Raw genomic sequence first — 19,690 nt, 5'->3', positions numbered from 1 at the left:
TCAGTAAATATTTTCCCTAGTCCAGTTAACCTTAATTGGTTTCTAGTCTGACATCCTTATTACATATTCCCAACTCCTCCTCCTGTGTTTTTCTTTTCCTTCTTTTTTATTTTAAAGCATTTCAGAAATGTTGAGGTTAGAGAATAATACCAACCTCATACACATCTTAGTATTTTGCCATACTTGTTTTTTATTTTTCTCTTTTTTTAGAGCTAGGGCAATAATCTTGAATACTTTATACATACAGACTGCTAATCCATAGATAGTATTATTTTACAAGGTTTTTAATGCTGTATCATGGATCACACTATTTATTTCTCTGATGCTTGTTTTATTTAACTCTATATTTCAACGCATCTCAACATTTAGATTCATCAAAACCCAGTTCATTCATTTTGAACGGCTGAATAGAATCCTTCTGCATGAATATGCTACACTTTATCCATTGTCATGTTGATTTAGATTATCTAAATTTCTTTAATGGAAACGGTGCGCCATGCATATACCTGTTCATGGCTTCTAGTGCATGCTTGGGAACTTCTCTGGGGTAGAAGTAAGATCTCTGGGTTGTAGAGCGCATGAAGAGCCATTTTTGGTTTCACCTGATACTGCAGAACGCCTTCCCAAACTGGTTGAAGTGATTTACAGCCCTGGGAGGAATGTTCCTGAGTATTGGTTCCTCTACTTCCTCTCCAATGTTTGGTATTGTCAGACTTTTAAATATTGCCAAACTCATGGAAGTGAAATAGTAACTCATTGTTTTACATTTGCATTTTCTGACTGATGAGGTTAGGCACCTTTTTATTAGTTTTTATTTTAATTTATTAATGGGGAGGAGGGGCAGGAGAGGGAGAGAGAGAGAAAATATCAAGCTGGCTGCATGCTTAGCTCAGATCTCACCACCCTGAGATCACGAGCTGAGCCTAAATCAAAAGTTGGATGCTCAAGCCCCGGAGCCACCCAGGAGCCCCTTAGTACCTTTTCATTTCTTTATTGTTTAATTTGGTTTCTCTATGGAATTGCATATTCATTCCTTTACCTATTATTCTACTGTGATGTTTGTCTCTCTCTTATTGACTATGGAAACTCTCCATATATTCTGAAAGCATACCCTTTGTTAGCTGTGTCCATTGTATTAAAACCTCTTCCAGATGGTGGTTTTTCTCTTTACTTCATCTTATTATTTCACTATTCAAAAGTAAACCTTTCAATACAATAGAATTGATCTTTAAAAATTTTTTTTTAACTTCCATCACCTCATAGAGATAAAATAGATACTCATCTCATATAGATCACAATAAAAAGAAAAGAAAAAAATTCTTGTGTTGAGAACTCTTAGGATCTACTCTTTCAATAACTTTCCTATATATCATATAGTGGTGTTGACTATAATCCTCCTGTTGTATATGACATTCCTAGTACTTATCCTATAACTGGAAATTTGTACCTTTTGGCAATCTTCCTCCATCCAGTCGGTCACTAGTAACCACAGGTGTGGTTTCTTTTCCTAAGAGTCTCATCTTTCTTCAGTTTTATCTTAATTTAATTTGTTGCTATGTAAATTTATAAGCTAAAATTCTGGGTGCAGAAACAAAAATTTTTCTATAACAGTTATGTCTGTTTTAGCAGAAAGCTGTTAAAAATAAGAATTATATCATGGCATAAAACAAACGACTTTAATATTAGAGATAAAAATAGAGTTTAGAGAAAGTGGAAAGAGGAGTAAAGGTTTAAGTTTAGGCAGGGTGGTATAATCTTTAATTCTTTAATTTCTCTGAGGTTTTAAAGTGTGAGTTAAATTGTGTTTTGTTTTTTTTCTCAATTGGGCATTTTTGTTTGGATTAAATAGGGCAGATATCTGAAATTTAAGTAATATTGACTGCATGGTAATATAATAAATCATTATATTTTCAACTTAATTGTCTTGTCTTTCATTTTCATTATCATTTCCTATCTTTCAATTAATATTTGGCATCTCAAGTTGCCAAAATGTGAGATGGACCCATCATACTTATGGGTATTATAACTTTGTTGAAATTGCTACTCAATTATCTGATTGTCTCAGTTTTCTAACTTAATTGGTTACTTACTGTAAGATCATGCAAATGAATTCTCATATGATCTAACCATCTCAGTTCTTTAATTTAATTGGTTGAAACCAGTTTCAGCTTCTTTCAATAACTCTTTTTGGAGAACACTCAAAAAGGGAATGAGTCCCTTAAGACTTACATTGCTCTCTATTTTTTTTTTTTCCCAAAGGAACTAGCTTACTACTAACATGCTACATGCTATGTATAGGGTGTTAAAGCTCATCCATAGGTCCTAGTGGTGTGTCCGTCCCAGTCCCGTCCCGTTCCCCCCCCCACCCCCGTCAATGCCCCTGCCCCAGTAATTACACAGATTGTTCCTTTTGACTCTCCCAAACTGGCTCTTTTCTTTAGTTTCTGAAGTTTGCCCCAGACCTTCCTACCCATGATGTTTTGTGTCCCCCCCTTTTTTTGATTACTGACTTCAGTTAATTTTGCTGTAAAACCTGGCACTTTTAACATCTTTTCTTTAAGTAACATCAACTCTGAGTAGTATAAGCTACTGTCACGTTCCCTGGGGGCCACTTTACCTGGACTAAGTTCCTTTTCTCTCTTCTCCAGCCTCCTATCCCACAACTCCTGCCCAGAGCAATCAGACTTCTCTGCCTACATATGGATCTGGTCCATACTTTGAACTTAGGCAATTATCAATTATCATAGAACATAGCTGACAATGCTCAAATCACAGTATAATAGGTATATTATTTTTGAAGTGCCTCCTAGTTTGGATTCTGTGATCAGTAAGCCAGCTTCTTTTTTTTCCCCCCATTTAAGGCAATGGTGGGTTAAGAGAAACTACAAAATAGGAAACCTGAAGCTCATGACTTCAAGCCTAAAGGTAGTTGGGGACAGTTAGGTATACAGAAAAGGGAAGTCAAGGAAAAGCTGGCCCCTTCTATCCTTGTGCATCATAGGGAAGGAGAAAGAAGACAGAGGTAAGGTCAGTAGGTGACCAGAGGTATGGTCTAATCACTTCTTTTTAGGCTTTGACCAGGAGGAGGATGGCTATTGGTTAAATTGAAAGGTAGATTTTACTCTTGATATTTGAGGTTCTGGAAGAGATTACCTTTCAGGATGCTCTAGCACCCCCCGGGGGCATGGCCACTTCAGATGAATTCAGCAGGGCATTATGGCCAAGAAAAGGCCAGCTTTAGCCTTCCAGAACTATCCTTAGTGTCAGTGTGGAACAGAAGACATGAAGGTAGATGCATGTCCCTGTCACGACAGCCCCCCATCCTGAGGGATGAGAGATAAAGGATGAGATGACGTTGCAGGAGAGGCTTCTGAATGGATAGCTTGTGCTGTGGCTCAGGAGAGGCTTATTCGAGGTCTAGGCAGAATCAGCAGTGCCTTGAAGCCGAGGTGAGGTCACGTTGATAGTGGAGCACAATCCTATGAAAACTGAGAAGAACCAGATGCTGGATTAGATGAGCTGCAGATTTCAGCAGCAGAAGCCCCATAGAACACCTAGACACATTCTTGGAAAACAGCAGGGAAAGGGGCAGAAATATCAGAAACAGAGAATTTATCCAAAGGAGCTATTTAACAGACTAAAATTACATGAGTTTGTTTGTTTGTTTGTTTGTTTGTTTTTTAAACAAAATTTGGCTAGTATGCTGATGAGGAAAATCAGATCAAAAATAAAGAAAGAAGTTGTGTTTCTTTGCAATTACTTTTTTCCAAGCTGCAACAATTGGTAACAGAGAAGAATTTGCAACAACTAAGATTTGGAGATGTTGCAAGTTAAAGCTTCTTCGTGCTGCTGCATGGGCTGGGAGACTTACAGAAGACACCATAGAATTTTCTTGCTAGCTAGAGAGGCCATGCTTGTAGTTCATGTGGAATTTGGGAAAGTCTTGCTGTTTGTCTTGGGGTATTGGATGAAACAAAATTTCTGATTTTTATTTTGTGATCCAGAAGCCTGATAGAGAGATTGCAGAGATCTCTTAATTGCTTAAGGATCAAATTTTTTAAAACTTGAGACCTTTAGAATATGGGTCAGTACTTCAAATTTGCCAGTCTACCGTGAAAGTGCTGGGGGAGGGGCTTGTCGGTTAGTAGTCACAAATTCCACTGAATTCTGCCTTTTGAGACACAGAGACACCATGGCTCTGGTGACGGGAACACCTCGGGAGATGCTATGATTGAGCCTCCCCGGATTTCCAGGTCTCTTGCAGATCTTTTCTGAATCCTTGTTGTTTTTTCAAACACAGCCTGGGCCAGGGGAGAAGTAATCATCAAGGGATCTATGGTGTGAATGCATTAATTTTGTAGAATGTATCATAATTGTAATAGAAACAGTATTTGTGCAATTATTTGTTTTGCTTCTTGTCTCTCCCATGAGACTTTAAAATACCCAGTAAAGTCTAGGTCTGTTGAACTGTATTTACCAGTGCTTAGCATAGTGCCTGGCATATAAGAGGCATTTAGTGAATATTGTATGAATGACTAAATAATTAATGAATTAGTGTTAATAGCTATTTGCCCATCTATAAATACATTGGAATTTTATTGTCTGAATTAATTTTTATGATAAATTGCAGCTTCATCCAAGTTTACTTACTAATACTGAATGCAGTATTAATCTTTTAATACTACTGGTTGGATTAACAACTAGTTTTCTGTAAGAAAATGCCCTGATTTGTGACATTTTCCAATTTCTGTTATCTAAATACGCCTCTAGGGCTGATTTCAAGCTAAGCCATAATACTCTGTTGAATGTGGAGTTGGGAAGAAATGTACACCGCTGGTTCTTAGGACTCGGTGAAAGCTCCGGAACTACTCTGAACTACTCTGAAGAGCTTTCCTGTGCAAGTTTAGGAATGCATTGTTCTTCACATACGAAGATTGTGCTGGTGATATGCATTCAAGAACATGCAGTTTAAAAGGAGTCTCAATTAGCTAAGGGAATTCTATCAGCTGTGAAGGATAAACTCAAAACGGGTCGGTAGCTCAGTGTTATTGAAGTTTGTTTCTTATTTACTTCAAGTCTGCGTTGGTACGGCTGATCAGCAGACGGTTCACTTCCAAGGGCTCATTCAGGTTGCTGGGCTCCTTTTTTTTGTTATCTCCTAAGTCTCGAGTGAAGGGCATGACAGTAGTATATGAGAGGGTTTTTTGTTTGTTTGTTTGTTTTTAAGATTTTATTTATTTATTTGACAGAGAGAGAGAGAGAGAGGGCACAAGTAGGTGGAGCAGCAGGCAGAGGGAGAGGGAGAAGCAGTCTCCTCACTGAATGGGGAGCCCAGTGCAGGGCTCGATCCCAGGACCCTGAGATCATGACCTGAGCAAAGGCAGACACTTAACTGACTGAGCCACCTAGACACTGCATATATGAGAGTTTTTTAATGGTTGGGGGAATAGCGCACATCATTGCACTTACAGTCAAATAGCCAGGACATAGTCACATGACCGTGGGCATCCCTAAGTATAAGGGAGGTTGAGAAATGCAGCATCCTACAGGAAAAAGGAAATTAATTTAATAGCCAGGATCTTTCAGTTTTCTAGTCATATGACAGATTAAGCTGATCAATTTATATTCTCTAATTATATTCGCTAATACACGCATTTATAAGCAGGCTGGCAATGATTAGAAGTGGAATCCAGTAAATTCTTTTATGTGTACGGCGTTAGCTGCATCTTACGAGCTTGGTCTATGGTCTAACCAGCGATCCTTTGCTTCTCTGAATTACTCTACTTATTATCCCTCTTGAGATGAAAATTAGTTTTGCAGACCTTTAAATTCTTTCAAATTACTGTATGCACTGGACATAATTTTGTTTTTCTTTTCTTTGGCTGTTTAGCGTAGCTGTTGCATTTATTATTTATATAATTTTAAAGAAATAGTTCTATTTTCCTTAGTTTTTTTCCTCTTCTTTTCAAACCCACCAAGGATGTTTATAGAATGAAACGTATGATAAGAAGCGGCAAATTTGGGTCGTTAGAGAGTATTCTGTCTCTTAATACTGTTATATTACTTTTTGAAAAATACGGCATATTTAGAAATGGAGGTAATAATACCTTAGAATTTTGAATCCTGTATGTCTTTGTATTCTCAGGGCCTCGGTGTTTTTCATATTCATGAAGATCAGCAAAACTAATAGGCCCTAACCATGGCTGTTCACAGGCATATATGTTACTAAGATATTTTTTTTATTGTGCTATGTTAGTCCCCATACAGTACATCATTAGTTTTTGATGTAGGGTTTCATGATTCATTGTTTGCGTATAACACCCAGCGCTCCTTGCAATCCGTGCCCTCCTTAACACCCATCACCAGGCTCACCCATCCCCCCACCCACCCCTCTCCCCTCTAAAACCCTCGGTTTGTTTCCCCGAGTCCTTAGTCTCCCATGGTTCATCTTCCACTCCGATTTCTCCCCCTTCATTTTTCCCTTCCTTCCCCTAACGTCCTCCATGCTATTCCTTATGTTCCACAAATAAGTGAAACCATATGATAATTGTCTTTCTCTGCTCGACTTTTACTAAAACAGCTTTCATCATATGGTACACTTGCTGATTAACTTAATTGGTTAAAGGGTTTCATTAACAGAAGCCCTGTGATTTTGTTCCCATATCAGTTTAATTTCATTTCATGGACACACACCTTACCTCTGGTAGACATTAATAATTTCCTAAGCAGTTAAAAGTCATCTCCTACGGACTCATGTGCATGTGTGTGTGAGATGGAGCTCAGTACCCTCAGTTGAGAGGTTAAGTTGCTCTGTTTGGAGGACTTTGAGTAAAAGCGTCAGTCTCTTTACTACTTCAAGTGAGTGGATTTGTTAACTGAGGTTTAAAGATTAACAAACTAGGAATCCATGAGTGGGAGGAGGTAGTAGAAGAAGGAAAGGAGAGTGAATTGGGGGTTGGGATATGAGGATACTAAGAACCGGAAGTAAGAACCGGAAGTTGAGGACGGAACAGAGCGTCTAGTCAGAAAAGTAGCCGCCATTGTGGGTATCCCAGAGAGCATGGGGAGAGAATTAATACGGAGAGAGTCTTTAATAGGAATCGAACAGCATCCTTCAAGCCTTATACTCATTTATCTCCTATTAATATCCCCTGGGTGTGAACAGATGAGGAACAGATGAGTTCTTCCAAGTCTTGTTCTCATTTTGGCTTACACAGAAATGTTACTATTACCGTTTGTATGATGAATAGTTCATGTTGAGGTAAATCGGTGAGGCTACGCGTGGCCTTCTGCACTCACTGAGGAACACACATGTAAGTCATCCCTCATATCCAGCTGGGAATCTCTGCTTCAGCCAGGGGTTCTCTAACTTTATCTGGCATCAGAATCACCTATAGCATGTGGCCAAAAAAAATCCCAGATTTTTGGGTTCTGCCCCAGAATTTCTGATTCGGTAGTTCTGGAATGGGACCTGAGAATTTGCACTTCAAACAAGTTCCCAGGTGGTAGGGATCCATTGTCCCAGGGATAGGAACTTGCTTACCTTGTGACAAATAATGAAACAGCAATAGGTTGTTTCTGCAAATGACTGTGACTGGATACTTGTCTGTCTCACAAACTCACTTCTGTTTTATTGTTAGTTACCAGGCACAAAGGGTATTATTCTCAGTACTCTGACTTATTCTAGGTGAAGTCATATCGTGAAATCATATAGCTTATATTATCACTATAGTATGAATAGTAATCTGCTTAAAATAAGACAGAAAAGTTGAAATTCAGATTTATTTTAACATTATTTTGTGGCTCTATATTTAGTTTACTTTTCACATTTAAGAGAGATCTGCAATACCAACATTTGTCACAAGATGGCATCAAAAGGCTGAAGATTTTGGTTGAAACTTCATTTTTGAGAGAACTAGCTATTTCAGAGTATTCAAACCAAAAGAAATTTGTACCCTGACGTATTTTTTGTTTGTTTGTTTGTTTGTTTTTTTGGTGAGATTTTGGTATTTTCATATCAAAAATGCTTTCTTATTTACTTATAAAAATAATATAAGGCACATATGTTGACATTATTGCTCAGTAATTCTTTTGGAAATCAGTGAAACATAAATCTTAGTGTAATAATATCCAGTATCTTATCATCTTTCCCCAGAAAGGATTTCAAAATTATTCAAGTTAGTAAGCATTTAGAAGGTCTTACTATCCTGTGATGGATAGCATTTCTTTATGCAAATAGACTGTGTAAATCCTGTCCCCAGTGAGCTTTGAATTTAGTGGGGTGGGGAAGAAATGTATATACAGTTCAAAGAGATAACAAAGTAACATAATATTAACAGTGTTGTATGATATGAATTATACAAACAATATGAATGAGAATGAGGACAATAAAGCAAAAATTTTAAATGGCATTTTTTAAAAAAAATTTTGCATCAGTTGAAAATACCATAATAAATCTTCCTTTTACTGTGGTTATCTATTTATTATTGTTATAACTTATTTAAACTATGAGGAAGTGTTGACAATATTGAGAGCTGTTTCAGTATTTGACTTAAGTTTCAGTATTTGACATAAACGTCAGAAAACCCTCACTTGAAACATGAACTCACCTTTTATTTCATGAATAGATAATTTTATTTTTCCTGATACATTGAAAAAGATTTCTTAGAAGAAAGTGAAGGTTTTCTGGTCACAAAGATAGTAGTTAAGATATTCTTAGATTCCTGGAGTCTGAAAAACATATCTACTAAAAAATCAAGTGTAGGATGGTTGTTATGTGGCGGTGGGGAGGGAGAAAGGGGATTTTCTATTTAATGAGTATAGATTTTGAGCTCTGCAAGATGAACAAGTTTTGAAGATGTGTTTCACTGCTCTGTGAATATACTTTTGAACTGTGCACTTAAAAACGGTTAAAGTGGTAAATTTTTTAAATCACAAAATGTAAAAAAAAAACAAGTATCCTTCTACAAATTATGAGCAACTAATAGGTTTATGTTGAAGATCAAAAATGTTCCTAGCTTTATTTTAGCCATTAAGAGCTACTTAAAAGGAATAAATACCCCTTCAAGAAGCTTATAATTATTTGGTGATAGAAGATTAACATAATATTAGTAGGTAATCTACTAGAAGTCTAATATCTAATAAGCATTGAGCCAGACATTTTATATAAATTATTTCCAATCTTTAATTCTCAAAACAATATAGAAAAAAGTATGATAATACTTTTATCTATATCTATACTTTTATACTAATATCATCCCTATTTCCTTATTTTATCACTAAGGAAACCTTAATAGATATAAAGGTTCAGCACCTTGTTCAAGGTTACAGTTTCTAATATTGGAGTTAGTATTTAAACCCAAGTCTCTCTAGCCTCAAAATCCATTTTCCCTATATTACATCATACCCCTAATTTAAATAAAAAGCAATTAAAGAATACATGTAAACAACCAGTAATTTGGGACTCTCGTTTGGTATTTCTGCTGTTAGTTAACATTGCCTGTTTCATTGTAATTGTGCTGACAAAATGAAAAGATATGTGATATAATTAATGGTAGCAGTTAATCTGGATTATATTTTAATTTCAGGAAGGATAACCATTGATTTTTTATTGTTGGTTTGAACTGTCTTCTCTTTTGACTTGTGTTTAACTTTTGGAACCACTAATTTTTCTTCCCTGTGTATTTGTGTGCAGGTTATGTGGGTATGTAATTTGTGCCGAAAACAACAAGAAATCCTCACTAAATCAGGAGCATGGTTTTATAATAGTGGATCTAACACATCACAGCAACCCGATCATAAGGTTCTCCGAGGACTGCGGAATGAGGAGGCACCTCAGGAGAAGAAAGCAAAAGTGCATGAGCAGGCCCAGTTCCAAGGACCCTCAGGTGACTTATCTGTACCTGCAGTGGAGAAAAGTCGCTCTCATGGGCTCACAAGACAGGATTCTATTAAAAATGGGTCAGGAGAGAAGCACCAAATTACCAGTGACATAGCCTCAGACAGGTAAACATTTTGTTTAATCTTTAGGTAAACATTATTTTTATAACCTTCATTCCAAACAGAAATAAAAATACATGAAATGTTGAGGCAACGAGTTGTCGAAATGTAATGTGAATGTCTGTGTGTTTTATATAAATGCGGGAAGTGATGTTCAGGACTTGAGCTTCTAGAAGTTTGAACAATCTTAGGTTTATTCTGATTTTCCAGGATAAAGAAATCAAACAGAGGATTTATATAGAAGGCTGTTGGCATAGGATAGACAGACTGGGGTAAGAGTAATGGGAATGAAGAAGAGATAGTTTTAAGACATTTTAGAGAGGTTGCATTGAAGGAACTAGCTAGAGTGGGGGGTAGGAGAATGGGGAATGTTACTGATGTCCACCTCGGGCTGAAGGATGAGGTAGTTTTCCAAGCAGGTAGATCCAGACGAAAGGATTTCATGAATTTGCTGTGTTTGTGGGCCAACTCTGTTATTACTTCTTGGGATCAATTCTATGGGCTTCTTCATGTTCAAAATGTTGGACTTTTATAAATAGTATTTATGCTCCTATATTTCCTACCTTTGGAAGGGGAGAATGAAACATTTTCATGGGAAGATTATTTTTCTATACCATATTCCTATTTGAATTGCAAATTAAAAAAAAAATCTGGTTTATACTATTTCTGTCACCCAGAAGTGGCCAATAAATTTCTATGTGAATAAGTACAAAATCATGCATTTGTGGAAAATCAAATCTAAAATTATACTCATAGAATGGTGGGTTCTGAGCACTCCTTTGTCACAGGTAAGATAATTGGAAGTCACTTTATATAGTGCCTCAAATGTCATCCCGATGAATTGCTGTGTCTTATGAGAGCTTTGCTAGTTCTTTTGAAAACTAGCAAAAGTGAAACAATGTAATTCTGTCTTTGGGTAAAACAATGGTGGTTTCACGGCTGAAATACTATGAACATGTCTCAGTGTAAAATCTCAGGAACCCCAAAATTTTAATTTTAGAGGACCATCTTCAATTGAGGTCCACCTTAAGCAAATATTTGGAAGGCAATCCCAGGCATGACCTGTAGGGGAGCAAGCAATGGCCTAGTTAAGAGAAAAAACACAATCCTAGGCACATTCAAGAACAGGTTATTTCTTATAGCCAACGTGTCTCAATTTTACTTAGACACCTGGGAGTCAGGGTAGAATGGCCTCGGCCTTATCCTACCTGATGGGCAAGGAGATTTGGGTATTTATCCCTCTCTCTTCTTTGTTACTGGTTTAGGGTTGTTCTAGAGGGTGTTAACTCTTTGGAACTCACTGGCCAAGCGTGTTCTTCTGGCCAGAGAAAGCACTCAGGTAGAGTATTACAAATATGGTAAGAAGACAGTGCTGTGTAGGGACTGGTGAAATGATGAGGCCATGTGAGTTGGAACAGTGGCAGTGTCTGCTACACAAGGACTTAAGAAATCAACAAAGCCTGTAAAATGGCAACAACAATGGTTGCGGTATCTGAATTTGGATGAAAAAATAGATGATTACCAGCGGAGGTAGGATTTTCAATGAAAGAATGAATGACTAAGTAAAATGGATAATGGGGACATAGATGCATTCTGCAAAAACTAGATAGTTGCATGAGATAGTTTCCTTTGGAGTTTAGAAAGATAGTTTAGGAAGAATAAAAGGAAATACTGAAATACTGGATCACGTAATAGATTATGAAGTTGTGGAATGCATTTCATGAGGAATTTGTAGATGTGAAAAATAAATCCAACAAGTTTATGAATGATTAATTCATCTTTGTGAGGAAGCTGGAATCATTTCTCTAATCTTTGAAGAAGGCGGTGATGAGAACAAATATATCTCTTTCAATATTATCTTTCAACTCTTCTTCTGTTGACAAAGTATTAGCCTGGATGAACAATAGAATCTGATCCATTGTGGGGAAGCAAGATATAGTACTTTTTTTTTTCCCCCCCTTCTTCTCTTTTGCCTGGTGGCTTTGGCTGCCATTACTAATAATTGTGTATCTTAATGACTCAAAGCATCCGGTAAGTATATCCTTCTTCTCCCAATCTCATATAAGTCAAACAAGTAAGTATCTCCTTTTGTGTACAGGAATTACTCTAGTCAGGGAAGAAGTTAGAATTTAACATTGGATTTAGTAGTTATGCCTAGAAAATGGGATTGGTTATAAGTTGTAAAAGCTTTTATTTGAAAAATACTTTCTCTTCAAGAATAATTCAGTTTTCCTTATCATAAGCAAAAAAGAGCATTTGTTTTATTATTTTTAGATGTAGATTCTATAACAATTTGCTATATGTTCCTCTATGAACCCACCGGATTCTTTCCCCTAGACCATGGCATCAGCAGACTATGTCCCTGGGCTAAATCTGGCTTGCCACATTTTTTAAAATTAATTAATTAATTACTTAATTAATTAATTTTTGTAAATGAAGATTTCCTGGAACACGGCCATACCTATTCATTTACTTAGTGTCTTTGGCTCTTTTCAGCTCCAGCTCCAGGGCTGAGTAGTTTATAAGGGACTATATGGTTCTTAACAGCCTAAAATATTTGCTCTCTGACTGTTCGGGAAATGTTAGCCAATTCCTACCTGAGAGAGTAGTTAGCTCTCTTGTTCTGTTGGTATGTCTGCTTTTTTTGCCCATTATCTTTTGTTACTGTTTAAATCATTTCAGTTAAGCTTGTTTTATTGTAGCTATACCACATCTTCTTTATCTTCTTTATTCAGTCATCTGTGGATGGACATCTGTTTTAGGCCTGTTTTTTTTTGTCCTGCTTTCCCTCTCTCCCAGGCCCTCTTCCCTTCCTTTTTTCCTCTGGGTCCCTGTCTATCTCTTTCTTTTTCTCTCCACATCTCTCTCTTTTCTTACCAGAATGATTCTTCTAGCAGTTTGAGCTGGACAGTGAAATGCTGCTACTGATAAGGAATATAATTTCAGTTTAAATTATTATTTGTAATTTGTTTTGTCAGTATCATTCAGGAACTGGTAGCCTCAAAAAGAGAAGCTTTGGTTCAATTAATTTACAACTCCATAGATCTTAGAATTGTGTTTGACAGATACAAAAGTATGTTACATTGTCTTCTTTTAAGGAGTTTTAATCTTCAAGTACAGTAACTTTGACCTGTTTTATGACTTCTTTCTTCCCTCCTAGGTTTTAGCACAGTGCTTTACACATGAACCCTTCGTGTTCATTGAGTGAATGACTATCAATTGGCCCTAGATCCTGGCTTTGAGTTAATGAATATTTACTTAGTATATTCGTGAATATGGCAAATGTTTTTCATCGATTTAGATGCAAAATATTGTTAGAAGTTTTCAAATATGTTTTTTATTTCAGAATAGGTTTTGAAATCACCATTTAAAAAAAATTATGTGCACTTTGCTTACCCTTTGTTATGTCCCTCAGGGAGGCCCAGTGGCTTCTCAGCCTTTCATTTACATACATATAATGTGGGGATTTCATTAAAAATTAGATTTGAATTCAGTAGTTCTGAGGTAGGACTGGATAATCTGTATTTTCACAAGCTTCTGAGGGATGCCATTACTTCTAGTGCAGGTTAGTAGTGAGGCAGTAGGGGATCTGAGAGGATATCAGGGAGAGAAACACCAGTGGCATTCAGTAGCTCAGTGGCAGTTGTCCTCTGTAGCTCTACCATTAGGGGGCACATTACTCAGCGAACACGTTCCTAGAAGCGACGTAATGGTTCATTTGAATATATGGTTCTGACATACTTGTTGGATGGAGGACAAAGGTGGAAACCAGCTACCTGGTGGTGGATTGACTACATCCATGGAGCTTCAAGCTCCTACCTCCTTTATTATGACAGCGTGGCTGAGCATTTACTTATTTAAATATGTTTTATTTTTTATAAATTACTTATTTCCCCATTATTATACAGTAAGGAATATCTTTTATATATATATATATATATATATATATACCTGGATTCATTTTCAGAGTGGTAAAGGGGATGTTACAGAATATTTGTTTTACAAAGAGGCCTTGGGTTGGAGAGGATTGTGAACCACTGTGGTAAGGAATCTATGGTGGGATCTAGAGGAGGGTGGGTAAAATAATCATTAAAAAAACTAAATTTCCAGAATGCCTGAGTGGCTCAGTCTGTTAAGCATCTGCCTTCAGCTCAGGTCATGATCCCACAGTCCTGGGATCCAGCCCCACGTCGGAATCCCTGCTCAGCAGGGAGCTGGCTTCTCCCTCTGCTGCTCCCCTGCTTGTGGTCTCTCTAGGTGTCAAATAAATAAAATCTTCTAAAAAAATAAAAACTAAGTTTTTGTTAAGAAAATAAAATTAAATAAAAACTAAAATAAATTTGTCTTACAACATTTAGGTGACATTTTATACACTGAAATTATTTAAAAGTTGGATGCTTTATTCATAGTGGAAAATTGATAGTTAAAATTTAGGAAACAGTTAATTTTTTTCTTTTACATATAATTTTAGCATTTATTTAGCACTTCCTAGGACATTGGGAGAAATTTAAAAGTAAGAAGTGTTAGTGCTAATTTGTTTGGTGGAAGGCATGAAAACTGGAAATCAGAAGGCATAGTTCTTGCTCTTCTCTTTACTTTTGTAGATGTGTGTCTTTTGTGTCTCCATTTTCTTATCTCTGAAATAAATGGGAAGTCTGCAAGATCTCAAAAAGACTTCCAGTTGTAAAATTCTTTGCTTTGTTGTATTTTAAGGTCTCTGCCATGCTATAAACTTAAAGTATTCTCTTCCATTATTTTTTTCTTTCTTATAACTGGTAGTCTTATGTTAAATTAATAGAGGGTTTTCTTCCATGTTGTAATAACTCATTGTTATAATCTATTTATTCAACGGACATTTATCAAATTTCAGTTAGATATTATCTGTTACTAAATGCGTCAAATAATTTTACCATGATTCATACATACAACTGAATGTATCTGACATATTAGACTAAATCTCCAATAAGGATATTTTGACTCTGATCTTGTAATTATAGTATCATGTAATATTTAATCTTTATATATTACCATGTAGTATTTCTCTATTTTCCCTACTTATTTATTCTATTATAAAACAAAAATTAATAATAGGAAAAAGTAACAGAGTTAACTGCTTCTAATGGACTATGAAGCATTTTAAGAAACGTAACCACAAATAATATTTCATAGGCGTCCCAGATTCTTAAGTATTTTTTTCTACATTTTACTTCTTAAATAATGACACTTAATGGAAGTACTGAGACACCTTATTATCATTTTTTTTTCTGGGATTTTAATTGAGAGTGGAAAACAAAAAATATCATGACTCAGTTACATTTCGGTGCATTCTGTTAGATGGTGAGTGTGCTACCAGCTGTAAGTGATGACAAGAGAGTAATAAAAATGTAAGGTGATTACCTTGGGTCAAAATGTAAAGTTTTAAGGCAAATTAAGTATAAGGAAAATTTAGTAGTTTGGTAATCACCATAATCTCCTTATTGTAGGATACTTATAACCTACCAAATACTTTCATGATGTTTGATTAGATAATTAATTAAAAAGTTTGATTCAAATTTCAACTAGTTAACATACAGTGTATTATTAGTTTCAGGTGTACCATATAGTGATTCCCTACAACATCTGGTGCTCATCACAGCCAGCACCCTCCTTAATCCCCATCACTTATTTACTCATCCACCCACCCACCGCCCCTCTGGTAAGCATCAGTTTGTTCTCTGTAGTTAAGAGTCTGTTTATTGGTTTGCCTTTCACTCTCTTTTTCTCTCTCTCATTTCCCCTTTGCTCATTTGTTTTGTTTCTTAAATTCCCATATGAGTGAAATTATATAGTTGTCTTTCTCTAACTTACTTCTCTTAGCATAATACTCTCTAGCTCCAACCACTTTGTTGCAGATGGGTAAGATTTCATTCTTTTTTATGGCTGAGTAATATTCCACTCTGTGTGTGTGTGTGTGTGTGTGTGTGTGTGTGTGTGTACTGTATCTTCCTTATGCATTCTTCAGTTGATGGACACTTGGGCTCTTTCCATAATTTGGCTATTATAGATAATGCTGCTATAAACATTGGGGTGCATGTATCCCTTTGAAGAGCATTTTTTTTGTTCTTTGTTGTAATACCTAGTGGTGGTATTGCTGCATCATAGGATAGTTCTATTTTTAGCTTTTTCAGGAACCTCCATACTGTTTTCCAGAGTGGGTGCACCAGTTTGCATTCCTACCAACAGTGTAAGAGGGTTCCCCTTTCTCCATTTCACTGCCAAAACCTATTGTTTCTTGTGTTGTTGACTTTAGCCATTCTGATTGGTGTGAGGTGATATCTCATTATAGTTTCGATTTGTGTTTCCCTGATGATATGATGTTGAGCATTGCTTCAGGTCTGTTGACCATTTATATGTTTCCTTTGGGAAAATATCCGTTCATGTTTTCTGCCTATTTTTTAATTGGAGTATTCATTTTTTTGGGTGTGGGGTTTTATAAGTTCTTCACATATTTTGGATACCAACCCTTTATCCGTATGTCACTTGCAAACATCTTCTCCCACTCCGTAAGTTGCCTTTTAGTTTCATCAATTTTTCTTTGCTGTGCACCATTTGATTATTTTAAAGTAAAAGTAATAGTTAAAATATATGCTTAAGATTTTTGCTTCCAGTATAGATAGAACAGTAGGGTTTTTGATTTACCCTTCAGTCTGAGATATCTGAAAAAATAGATAATATATTTGAAACTGTTTTTTTAGAAGTTGGACATTAGGCAATAAAGGAGAGAGTAATACCTGAGAGATGGAAAATAAAGTGAACCCCATGATTGCCCTAGCATGCTGCTTTGAGAGAGTTTATAGGCTGTTGCACAGGGAGAAGAGTACAGGCAGAGCCCAGATGTCTTCCTGTGTTGAGGAGACAGTTCTGAGGGCTTGGGGAGACCAAGGCAGCCATAGTTTGCTAGACAGAGTACCAGAGAGGAGAGAGATGAACAGAAAGATACCCCGGAGATCTGAAGAGGGTTCTTTTGGTGTATTCAGTGGACTAACGATGGCACATGTGTGAAGAAACTATTTTGGGCCAGAGAGGATCATCCAAAATGATTAGAGAACACTGTCCTGCATTCACATAGGACCAAGAATAATGTTTATTCCCAGTAGCCAGACTAGAAAACCTCAAGATTCCTGGAATATTGGGTAGAGTAGTTCAGAAAATTTTATCTCAACAGTGGGGGATAATTAATGCTAACATGAGCACTGCTGTGGGACACAATAGCCAATCATAAAAGCAAGATCTGGCCTTTCAGGCTGTTTGCAAGTAATTTTATTGCCTCCCAGAAGTTCAGGAATGTTTATAGAAATACAAAAATATTCAGTACCCCACAAAATTCACAGTGTTTGATATCCAGTCAAAGGTAACCAAGTACAAAATGGCAGGGAAACACAATCAATAATGGGAAACTAACCAGACACTGGACATCAATCCAGAAGTGATAGAGATATTAGAATTAGCAGGCAAGAACTTTAATATTGTTATTATAATTGTATCCCATACAATTTAAAAAAGTAGAGTTAAGTAATATGGAAAAATAAAACCCATATTAAGCTTGTAAAGATGAGAATTATAATATCTGAAATGAAAAATATACTTGATGGGGATAATGGAAGATTAGGTACTGAGGAAGAAAGGATTAGTGACTTGAAGACAAACAGAAATGATGCAAAATGAAATACAGGATAAAAATGAATAAATAGTTTAAAAACTAAAAGAACATCATTATCCATGGGATCATATCAAGTATTTGGTATATGTGTAATTGGGTGGTCCTTGAGGAGAGGAGAGCATGAAGAGCACTAAGAAAAATTGGAAGAAATAGTGGTTGAATGTTTTCTCTTTCTCCAAATTTATATTTAAAATCCAGTTATTTAACATACAGTATAATATTAGTTTCAGGTATAGAATTTTGTGATTTATCACTTACATACGATACCCAGTGCTCATCACAAGTGCCCTCCTTAATCCCCATCACCTATTTAACCACACCCCTCTCCTCCACTGGTAACCATCAGTTAAACACATTTTAAATACAGACAAATATAGTGAAAAGTAAATGAATGGAAAAGTTATACCATGCTAAAACTACTTATAGAGCCAGAAAGAAAGCTGGACTGGTTATACTAAGACCAAAGTAGATATCAGAGTAAACAGTATTACCAGGAATGAAGAATGTTGTTTCATAATGAAAAAGGTCATTTAATCAAGAGAGCATAAACATTTTAAATGTTTATGTCTATATTAACAGACCTTCAAAATATATGATGCAAAAACTGATAAAACTGTAAGGAGAGATTGGACAAATCCACAGTTGTTGTTGGAGATTTCAATACTCTTGTCTTAATAACGAATAGAACAAGTAGGCAGAAAATCAGCAAAGATAGAGTAATCTTGACAATAGTATCAAACAACCTGGCCTAGCTGATGTTTATAGAACAGTCCACTAACCAATGGCAGAATATTCAGTCTTATTAGGGATTCATAGAACTGTTACCAAGATAGATATTCTAGACATTAAACAAGGCTCATTAAATTGAAAGGAATCCAAGTAATAAAAAATCTGTTCGCTGATCACAATGGAAATAAATTAGAAATCAGTAATAGAAAAAGCTATGAAAAAAGTCTTCCAATATTTGGGAGCTAAATAATGTACTTTTAAATAACCTAACGATTGAAGAAGATTTCAAAAGAGAGCATAGAAAACATTTTTAACTGAATTAAAATGAAAACACAGCACAAAATTTGTAGCCTGCCCCTAAAGCAGTACTCAGGGCAAAATTTATAGCACTAGGCACCTATATTAGAAAATAGGAAAGATCTCAAAGCTTTGATCTCAGCATCTACCTTAAGAAACTTAGAAAAGTAAATTAAACCCAAGTAAGCAGAATAAAGAAAACAATAAAAATGAGAGCAGATATCAGTGAAAGAGAAAATAGAAACATGAAGCCAAAAGCTGATTCTTTGAGAAAATCAATATGTCGCTAAACCTCTAGACAGACTAATTGGGAGAAGAAAGAGAAGATAGAAATTTCCTGTATCATGAACAAGAGAGATGATATCATCATGTATTTCAGTGTTATTAACATGCCAAAAAGGAAATACTTCAAAAAACTTTGTTCTTCCTACAAAATAGACAAATTAGGTGAACTGGACAAATTCCTTGAAAGACACAAATCACCAAAGCTCACCCAAGAAATGGGTAGCTTAAATAACCTTATGTACTAAAGAAATTGTATTTGTGGTTAAAAATCTTCCCACAGGGTCTCCTGGGTGGCTGTCAGTTAAGCGGCTGCCTTCGGCTCAGGTGATGATCCCAGGGTCCTGGGATTGAATCCCACTTTGGGCTCCCTGCTCAGTGGGGAGTCTGCTTCTCCCTTTCCCTCTGCCTGCTGCTCTGCCTACTTGTGCGCTCTCTCTCTCTCTCTCTCAAATAAATAAATAAATAAAGTCTTAAGAAAATAGAAACAAACAAAACCCTTCCCACAAATAAAAACTATGGACCTGATGGCATCACTGGTAAATTCTAACACTCTTTTAAGGAAATCATGCCATTTCTACATAAACTCCTGCTGAAAATTAAAGAGGAGGGAATATTTCTCAACTCCTCTTAGCTAACATTAAATTGATACCAAAACCAAAACCAAACTACAGATGAACATCC

General features: G+C 36.1%; 1 protein-coding gene across 31 annotated transcripts in view; it reads left to right on the top strand.

The window, feature by feature from the left end:
* RIMS2 (regulating synaptic membrane exocytosis 2) overlaps window positions 1-19,690 on the top strand; it is a 586,269-nt gene that overhangs the window by 162,693 nt on the left and 403,886 nt on the right. For all 31 annotated transcript variants that reach the window (XM_032858499.1, XM_032858498.1, XM_032858497.1 and 28 more), the window contains one exon: window positions 9,695-10,005. In XM_032858499.1, the coding sequence (XP_032714390.1) occupies window positions 9,695-10,005 (311 nt within the window). The remainder of the gene's footprint in view (window positions 1-9,694; window positions 10,006-19,690) is intronic.

This window comes from Lontra canadensis, unplaced genomic scaffold (genome assembly GCF_010015895.1).
Source record: "Lontra canadensis isolate GAN:19392208 unplaced genomic scaffold, GSC_riverotter_1.0 scaffold15, whole genome shotgun sequence".
NCBI classification, from domain to species: Eukaryota; Metazoa; Chordata; class Mammalia; order Carnivora; family Mustelidae; genus Lontra; species Lontra canadensis.
Note: the sequence above shows the minus strand (reverse complement) of the source record. Positions and strands in the feature narration are given on the sequence as shown.